The sequence below is a fragment of the Eutrigla gurnardus genome, assembly GCF_963514095.1.
Source record: "Eutrigla gurnardus genome assembly, chromosome: 10".
In the NCBI taxonomy this organism is placed as follows: domain Eukaryota; kingdom Metazoa; phylum Chordata; class Actinopteri; order Perciformes; family Triglidae; genus Eutrigla; species Eutrigla gurnardus.
The window spans coordinates 15,098,570-15,108,383 of record NC_139924.1 but is presented as its reverse complement, the minus strand read 5'-3'; the positions used below and the strand labels follow the sequence as shown (position 1 = coordinate 15,108,383).

Here is a 9,814-nt window from a genome sequence, read left to right as displayed (position 1 = left end):
ACTGTGAGTTGTTTGTGCACTGTTTATCCTGTAATGGCATGACAATTATGCCGTCGTCGGTGCATTCAATTTAAGATAATTAACTGTCAGATTATATTAGCTTTCAAATCTGCCATGCAATCTGAGAGAATGGCAGGGCTAAAGCGGGAATAAGTCCAACAACTAAAGAATCTTTTTATATGTGCATTCATGCGCACACACACATACACACACACACACACACACACACACACTTTTCTTCTGCTCAGCACACAGATATGAAATAATGAAATATTGATACTCCACAGACCGTGAGCAGCTCAGCAGCAGCAGAAAATTTGAGAGCTCAACACATGAAAGCAGAGGAGGAAGTTTTTTTTTTCCTTTTTCCTTTACCTTCCTTCTCAGCTTCCTGTGCGATACTCTACATTACTAACTGGAGTTCACAAGGTCACGTCTGGGTTGCAAAACGTGGCCGACATAAGACAGCGAGACGGATATAAGTTTGAAATATTCACACTTTGACCTTCTTTCGACAAAGCAACTGGTGAGCTTTGCACCAAACGTGAACAGCAACACACACACACACGCACGCACGCACAAATAAACAGAGGTTAATCATTACACTGGATCTAGAACACAGTGCATTCAAAGCTCTACACTGACAGATGTTTGCATACTCATTATTTTTACATTATATGAGTGCATGTACCCGTATGACGGTGAGTGCATGTCTAAAAACATGCAGAGGGGGCAGCAACAGAGGAAGGATGACATTTCCCTTAGAAATGATGCAGCAGAAGTTGAGTGTGAGTGTAAATAAAGTTGTGCATATGCATTTCCCTCTTCATTCAATATGCCGTCCCTCTCCCCCATAGGGGTCTAACATCTGTGCTACGCTTATGGGGAATACTGCATAATGGGAACACTTAGATGGACCAGCTGCATATTATAGCTTGTGCAGCCACTGGTGATATAACAGTTGCACACACACAATCGCACACAGAGAACAACTGCAAACAACCTGGTATAATTGCCCGATGAATTTGTCTCCTAGGAAGTTGAATGGCTTTATCAACATGGACAGTTCATTGTTATGTCGCCGTTTCCTCGGCTTGATTTCTACTAGGCTGAAAGCAAAGATAATGGTTTTCCCACTACTAAAACGTCATCCTGTGGCAACAGTTTAACACGCCTGGAAGGGGTTATCCCATTGCACATCATAAGCCACATTATAACGTGTGGGTAAAGCTGTGGGACACCCAACACATTTCAGTGCAGAAGAAATGCCAATGCATTGCACAAATCTGCACCGCTTATCGCACAATTTAGAATTCAATTACATTTTCTTTTAACCTGCAAAATGACAACGGCAGGTTAATTAGAGATAGTGTTCTGTGGTGAGTAGCATGTTTGCTTGGACTGTAATTACACCCAGCCCCATTACGCCACCAGAACATAGATGCTTGTTAAGGAAGCAAATGTACATTTAAAAAGGAAACAACCAGCTAATTGCAGATTCCTTTAGAGTGGTTATGTTAGATGCAAATGTAACGCAACACTAGAGGGCTTATTAGAATGGAAAGATGTGGTGGCTGTCATTTGGGCAAATGCATTAAAGGGAGGTAGCAGACTCACCCAAAGCGTTTACAGAGACCATCGGGGATTCAGCAGACTGCAGGTACCTGGAATCAACAAGGCCCAACGCTGCTACAAGGTATCTGAGCAATGGCACCTCCTCATGCATGAAAGGTTTAGTGAAATAACGTGTGGGAAACAAAATGGGCTGAACCATGCACACTTATTTAGCAGTTCAGCGGTAAGAATGACTGAATTTTGCATAAAGAATTACACACTTTGGTCTTATGCATGACCAACGAGCAGGGATTGTCTTATATTCCGGCAATGGCAAAGTGATTATTTTGTCATAACATGCGGAGAGGTTTGTTAGGAGTATTGTAAATGTTAAAGCTGATGGAGACATTACCGATTGTGTGACAACAGAAAAAAGTCCCATCATGGAAATGTCTCCCATCTCAACCTGCGAGCGTGTAATAGAACAGTAGTCTTCCTGAGTGATCAATTTTTAATAGACCCGGTATTTATCACTGGAGAGAATAATTTAGTGTAGAGACACAGAGCCAATGCCAGATAAAAATCAGTATAAACATATTTATTATATTGAGACCTTGACGGTGTTTTAAGGGGGGGGTTAGCTCAGGAGGTAGAGCGGGTTGGCTGGCAACCGCAAGATTGCCGGTTCGATCCCCGGCTCCTCCTAGCTGAGTGCCTGGTGTCCCTGAGCAAGACACCTCACCCTAATTGCTCCTGATGAGCTGGTTGTCGGCCTGCGTGGTTGACTCCGCCGTCAGTGTGTGAATGTGTGAATGAATGGGTGAATGTCAGTTATTGTTGTAAAGCGCTTTGGACAAAAGCGCTATATAAATGAGGCCATTTACCATTTACTGTGCTTCGAGAGAATCGATTTACCAAATTGGAATGTAGATGATCAAACGCCGAACAAGTCATGAACTACAGCAAAACATTTCCCCAAGTAATCCATCTCTAAATGACACCGGTAAAGGGACATTTCAGCAGTTAATGCTGCCCGCTGTCTACAGGTGGCCTCACTAATTATGGTTTCTGCAGATCTCATACCAGGTTGACAATCCAGGTCTCTAGGATACTGGTGAGTATTCACGCACACGCACACACACACACACACACACACACACACACACACACACACACACACACACACACACACACACACACACACACACACACACACAAATTAAATCTTGGTTGGTTGGCAGCTCTCAATGTTGAGTGCCTAGTCTTAAAGTGACTGGATCGATACAGGGGAGTGAATTGCCAATTTCAGTTTGTTCTATTGAAATCGGCTGGCGCTGCATTCTTGATGGAGTGCACCTGAAATTTGCAGCGGTGGAGCAGAATTGAATGTGCAAGGGAGGGAGAAGGGAGGGGGGTGAGTAGAAAGATGAGAGATGGATTTGGGTGCCTACATATCTATGAGCATAGACGTGCAGCGTTCCCATGTCACACAAACATGGTATTGTAGCCCAATTATGTTATGAGAGTCTCACCTACAAGGACCCTGTACTGATGGCCCAGTACCGCTCACCCAACCCGAGCTCATATTGGCTCCTCCCATCGTATACTCACTAGACTACAACAGAGTGCATTGGCACAGATGGATCCCTGGCCATAGAAACCGTGCACACTTAAGAATAAATAGTGTCTTTGCTGTGCATTCCAGCTAGCCAAACTCATTCAAATGACAGTGTTGCCGGACGACAACAAATCTTCCTTAAACTCTTGAAGCAGGCGGCTAAGCTTTTTGATGACTGGAGAGGAGGTGAGTGTTGACCTGTCCGCCTGATGATGATCATGGCATTGTTTTAGTGTCACAGCAGAGGCTGCACTCATCTGTCTTAGCACACAAAGCCTGGGGAGCATTGTTACAAGACAATGATGGTGTAAAAATGAACAATAGTTAGGGACACAGAGAAACAACACCAAAAATGAATCATGTCCAGCCTCTCAGTCGTTAGGATTGTCTGCTTTTCTACATTTTATACAACTAAGCTAAACATCTTTGGGTTTCGGACCGCTGATCAGACAAAACAAGATCTTTTGAAGACGTCCACTTTGGGCTTCAAGCAATTCTGTTATTGACTTTAAAAAGGCCACTCTAAAGGTGGGGTCTCAACCTGGTCATCATTTTACACTTGTCGCTTCAAGCGTCTTGTATCTAGGAAAAATAAAAACGAGATTTAAGACACTTTAATTGACTCACTGTGACTGTTAGCCAGATAAGAAATAAGATTGCAACCAGACCAGATGTTTCCATGGCTGCATCCAAAGCAGGTCCTCTATAACACACTTGAAAGAATGCCAGAAGAAGAATAACCTCGGCACTTTACAGTTTAGCTAGCATTTGAACAACAGCTAACCATAACACACACACACACACACACACACACACACACACACACACACACACACACACACACTCATGAATGAATATGAACGAGGGAGAGGAGGGTTTTATTGTCTTCAATGACTAACTCGCTGCTCTGTCACCCACACGGCTCATTCGGTGGTTGAACTCATAACGGATGAGATAAATGCTGCAGCAGCTCGACGCACCTTGTGTTTGATCCAATGTGGAGCCATTCGTCCGTGTTGCTTTAATGAGACAATGCAATTTGGTTGTAACGGTGCCTGCTGTTATCACAAGGACAGAGGACACAGACCGCGTACTTAGTAAGAAATCAAACAGTGAGTGAGACTGCTTATTGCCATAGTTGCATTGTGGTAGTAGTACAGATTGGTAGGGATCTTGCAGAGAAATGTTTTCACAGCGTTTCAACATCTGGCTAGAATGCAAACCGTTTGAGACGTATGTGATCACACTTGTAAATTCAACCAGGTTTAATGGCTGCCACATACAGTATCGTCCATCATAAGACATATCACATGATGCATACTATATAGTCGATATTCTAATACGTTTCTGCTGCAACCAGTCAAATAAATAAGTGTGTGAGAGTGTGTGTGCGCCCACATGTGTGTAAAAGAGTGGTGTGGTAACAGTCGTGGTAAAGATTAATCACGCCGAGTCACGGCTTGCATAATACAAAAACACAATAATCTTTGGCACATACACACACACACACACACACACACACACTCACACACACAGAGAGAGAGAGAGAGACACACACACACACACACACAGATACACATACAGAGAGAGAGAGAGAGAGACACACACACACAAACACACACACATACAGAGAGAGAGAGAGACACACACACACACACAGATACACATACAGAGAGAGAGAGAGAGAGAGAGAGACACACACACACACACACACACACACACACACACAGATACACATACAGAGAGAGAGAGAGAGAGAGACACACACACACACACACACACACAGTGAAGGAGTGGTGAGCCCCTATGACCACAAGGCAGCCTGTGGATTATAAGGTGCTATCTCACTTGAACTCAAAAGCACTTTGCCCTGAACACTGGAGAGCGCCGAGGTAAGTGCAGCAGCAGCAGCAGCCCGTCAAAAACAAATCAGTATGTTATACTTCACTCACATCACTTGTTGACAGTGCAACATCGACGCACGATTATGATGAATGATTACAAACTATTGCATTCAGAATCCTCCTCGACTTGCTTTCAACTTTCTGTAGCTTGCAGATGTTTGCGTTCTGCACTAATATCCACATTACTGTGGACAGACTGTGACCAAGTGTGTTAATGATAATGTTGGTTATGTTGAGCCCTTTGCTTAATGAAGCTTTCTCATCTAATCTAAATAATCCACTGTATATCACAATGTAGCCCTGAGGAACAGATACCGACGTGTCGGTAGATTTCTCATTCAGATGAACACTGTACTGAATTTTTTTTTTTGCCCGTGTTAAACATAATTACAGGTGACAAAGCTCCTCTTGAGCTGACATTAACTTCTAAGGATATGTCTCAAAGTAACCAGGGAACCAAATGTATTAAGTAAAGGTTCAAATCAAAATATCAGATAATATTCTAAACTGCCTACACTCATGGGAACCTCAATGGTGCAGCCAAAAGTGCCCCTGTTTTTTTTGTATGTGTGCAACCACACAGATCAGAATGTCTGCGTGTTGGTAGGAGTAAAACGACACGCCGTTATGGGCAGAAGCTATTTTTAGGCACACAGCATAAGCTAAACGGAAGACGAGAGAGGCTAAAAGGTTTTCACTCTATGAACGTGTTTGCTTGTGTTTCTCTGTGTTCAGATCACAGGTTTGCAGCCAATTGTGGGTGCATCTGTGTGGTGTTCAGGGAGGGGTGGTGGTGGTGGTGGTGGTGGTGTTGGTGGCGGCTGGGAGGGAGGGAGGGGTGCACACTCTCTTTTTGCCCTCGCCTGCTCGTCACAGCACATTAAACAGGATGACTATGAGCCTCTCGTTCGCCCAAATAGACGCGTAACCACACACATAGATTCACCTTGTTTTTGTCTCTAAGAGTACATTGGAGTGAAGCCTAATTGCTTGAGTGATATGATGGGTGCAGAGATTGGGCAATTTTGTCAACTCCCCATTTCTCTTTTTTAAAGTTGTATTACTATTGTATTTTTTTTATTCTCCTCATGTTTACTATTTTTTTTTCAACTTCAGGCTTTTTTCTGAGTCCAAGGTTAATGCAAGGAAAATATATACGTGTATATTTACTATACTTTGCTTGTTTTCTGCATGTGTGTGTGTGTCCTGCCAGTGGGCCTCATTAAGCAGGGAAGTTTGAGACCTTTCAGACCTTGCCCTTGGTAAACTTGCAGTCATTATTACGTGTTAATGAGGTTGGCTTTTGTTAAATGGCTCTCTGTATATGTGTGCGTTTGTGTTAGATGGGGAAAAGGCGGTTCTCGGGTTTGGAGGTGACCCTAATGGTCCTGTTCACGTTGATGTCTGTGGCAGCCATCGCTCTTATAGTTCTGTTTGTCACCGGAGAGCCTGGGGTCCTCAAAGACGGTAGGTTAACATGCTTATAAATACTTAGAGATGGTCAGGGAATGGTTTTGAATATGTATTGTTGACCCACCTGTCCACCCTGCCCAGGGTGGGTGTTGTTCTGTAATGACATCACCTAATGTCCTTCTTCCCTCTCATCATAAATACTACAGCCACTAAAGGGCTGAGTGTAATTTCTCACAGCAGACAGTTTGATTTATCATAGCGGGAAAAGCAAAAGTGTATTTAATAACGCTAATGATGGCTGTATTCGACTTGGCACGTCCCGGTAGGTAGAAAGGTATAATGGTGAGGGGCTATCACCAGTTCATTGCTCATATGGGTATAAGTCTTAAATTAGTACAGTGTACTAAAGTGAGACTTAAGTAAACATTAAGTAACAATTTAAGTGAAAATTTCATCTTTTGGCAGAAACTACTGAAGTATTTGTTCCTCAGTGTCCCAGCATCCCTCTGGCTGAAAGAGTAGATTGTTTCCCTGATGCTGGAGCCTCAAAGGTATGACTCACTATCAATTTCCAAGAATGCTTACTGAGGTGTTCTTTTTACAGATCCTTAACTGAATTTTTGTTGAGAGGAAATTAAAAAGATCCCATAATGCCTGGATTTCCCACAACTAAATTCTCACTCAGCCAACGGAAATAGTGTTGTTCATAATGATTTTTTGCTACCCTGGCTGTAATGATTATTGGACCAATAGGCATAATGACGATAACAATGTTTATAGTAGCAGCAATGACAATCATGACAATGTGGATGACGATAATGAAAACAACCTCCCTACGCGAGCAGCTGCAATGTGAGCGGCGTGGATGCTGCTGGGGCCCACTGGACGAGAGAAATGTCCCCTGGTGTTTCTTCTCAACCAACCATGGATACACAGTGGAATCGGTGGAGCGACCGAATCCTTACGGTAAATTCCCATTTCCCCTCTCTCAGTGCACACTTTGCCATTCATGCGATATATGCGACTGATGAAAATATTTGGCTTTCTATTTAGCTTATTTTCTAATTCTGACTGCTCCCACATTCCTTCAATCCGTCCGTCTGTCTTCCTCGCATTGTTTTTGTCCCCTTTTCACTGACTTCGCCTAAGGCATGCTTTTCTGTGAAATATGACATGGATGGCATATCAGAAAACATGATTGACTTTGCAGCATGCAGGATTTTCCATTTTCTGCTTGATTTCACTACCTTATGTGACATCAGTTATTGTCTAAAAGCAAAAAAGAAACATTGGGCAATATTTTTCAATATTTTCCAGTCACTTTGCTTGAATAGCATGCGGATATTATTTGTATGTATTTGTTATTGGTTTATATTTTAGTTTTTTTAACAGTACTTGGTGATTACATCTAAAAAGATTAACATTTTCAAAAACAATCATTTCTCTTGCTCTTCCTGACACGGTACTCAATGGGGACTTTAACCATTACAGAAATATGAAAATCATTCTCATACATGTTTAATTGTCATGTAATCACTCACGGCTTCAATACAAACTACCCAAATTTGTAAGCATGTTGCACCTTTTGATCATACTGGGAAACGTATAACCTGGGGCATGTGTTTGCATAAATTCCTTTCCAAATTCACCCGATGAATTTCATGAGTGCTCTGAGGACTGTTGCAATTTATTTTTTATTGTTGCCGTTCAAACATCATTGTAGGAAATATCTGTGATGTCATTGTAATACATTCATGCTGGTGCAAACCTCATCCAACAACTGTTCTCCAGAGCATGGATGGCAGCGGGGAACATTGTGATCATTAAATAGACCTCTCATGTTTAAGACCTCTTGAATAATAATACAGAATATTGGTTCCACACGTGTGCTCGAGTATTGAAGGAACAGTTTGAGATTATGCGGTTTCACAGCTTTTTTTCATACCATCTATTTATATTGTCTTAACACTCAAGAACTAGGAATGATCGTAGTTCTTTGAGCACCATTTTTGGGACTTGTTGTTACTTTTCACCATTTCAGAGTAAGTACTTTCCCAGCACAAAAGGAAGCATGAATGACGTACGGTGATTGGTCGAAAGTATGAGCCAAAGCAGAAAACTGACTGAAAGTCCAGAAACAAGATTGTACCCACTGAGCCTATGAAAATCAAAATTTGTCTTCTGCTTTTATACAAGATACAAACATATTAATTAGTGCCCTCTTTATAAAAGCTACCTTCGGATACACCCAGGCCATTTGCCCCATTTCCAGTCTTTGCGCTAAACTGAGCTAATCCGCTGTTGGCGTTTGCTTCATATTTACTATATGGACATGAAACTGGTATCAGCAAAAGCATTTCCCAGAATGTCAAACAAAATGTAGAATATACCGCTAATAAAAACCCTACGTTTACAGACTCTGCTGTTTGACTAAAATAATGACAGAATCACTAATAGTGTTTTTGTTATAATTCTACCATTTTGGGATTAAAATGTGATACATTTCTTGAAATTACAATTTTTTAAATAAATCATAACCTTTACCCTCCTTACCCTCCTTTTGCTATTTGTTTTATTTTCCAGTGATGAAAGCCCAGCTGAAGAGAATGGCCTCTCCTTCTCTATTTGGGGCTGACATACAAGAGCTTTCATTTCATGGTGAAATGCAGTCAAACAATCGACTCCGATTAAAGGTACACACTGAAAAAAATGTACTTAAAAATCACACTTCGACAGCAATAGAAGGAACTGTGAGATGAATCAACTCTAGCTGAATTCATTTCAAAAGTAGTTTTTATCAAAGCGTGTTTAACACCAATGCTGTACGGAACAAAAGAGGACAAAAATAGAGATGTGCACAGCAAAGACCGAACATGATCGTGAGATATGAGGCCACACTCACACTGCCTGTATGCTTGTTTCTTTCCCCTCTCTCTCTCTCTCCTCAGATCTTTGATGCCCACAGGCGGAGGTTTGAAGTCCCCCATGAGCACATCAGCAGCCTCAACAGTGACCCCTCAAGCCCCATCAGCAACACACTGGAGATGACACACAAACCCTTTGGTCTTACTGTGCGCAGGAAGGAGAACAATAAAGTCCTGTGAGTGCTCACTATAAAGAGATATAGACTGGGGATATAATTTTGGAGACAAAATACAGCGAGTGCCATAGTGCCCCAAAAAACATTATAAAGACAAGCTGAGCTGTTGAATATTTGAGTTGGTGTCTCACCTTTTACTTCTCTCTCTTACAGTTGTCCGTCTTTTCACACTCACCTTATAGAATACAGACTTATATTATATTAACATTGATCCTTGCATGTCAA

At 42.0% G+C, this 9,814-nt stretch overlaps 1 protein-coding gene across 1 annotated transcript in view; it reads left to right on the top strand.

Moving 5' to 3' along the window:
* The first annotated feature begins 6,395 nt into the window (after nucleotides 1-6,395).
* si (sucrase-isomaltase) overlaps nucleotides 6,396-9,814 on the top strand; it is a 56,977-nt gene continuing 53,558 nt past the window's right edge. Inside the window, exons 1-5 of the mRNA XM_084020108.1 lie at nucleotides 6,396-6,543; nucleotides 6,955-7,040; nucleotides 7,335-7,455; nucleotides 9,073-9,182; nucleotides 9,438-9,589. Of these exons, the coding sequence (XP_083876234.1) occupies nucleotides 6,420-6,543; nucleotides 6,955-7,040; nucleotides 7,335-7,455; nucleotides 9,073-9,182; nucleotides 9,438-9,589 (593 nt within the window). The 5' untranslated portion in view covers nucleotides 6,396-6,419. The remainder of the gene's footprint in view (nucleotides 6,544-6,954; nucleotides 7,041-7,334; nucleotides 7,456-9,072; nucleotides 9,183-9,437; nucleotides 9,590-9,814) is intronic.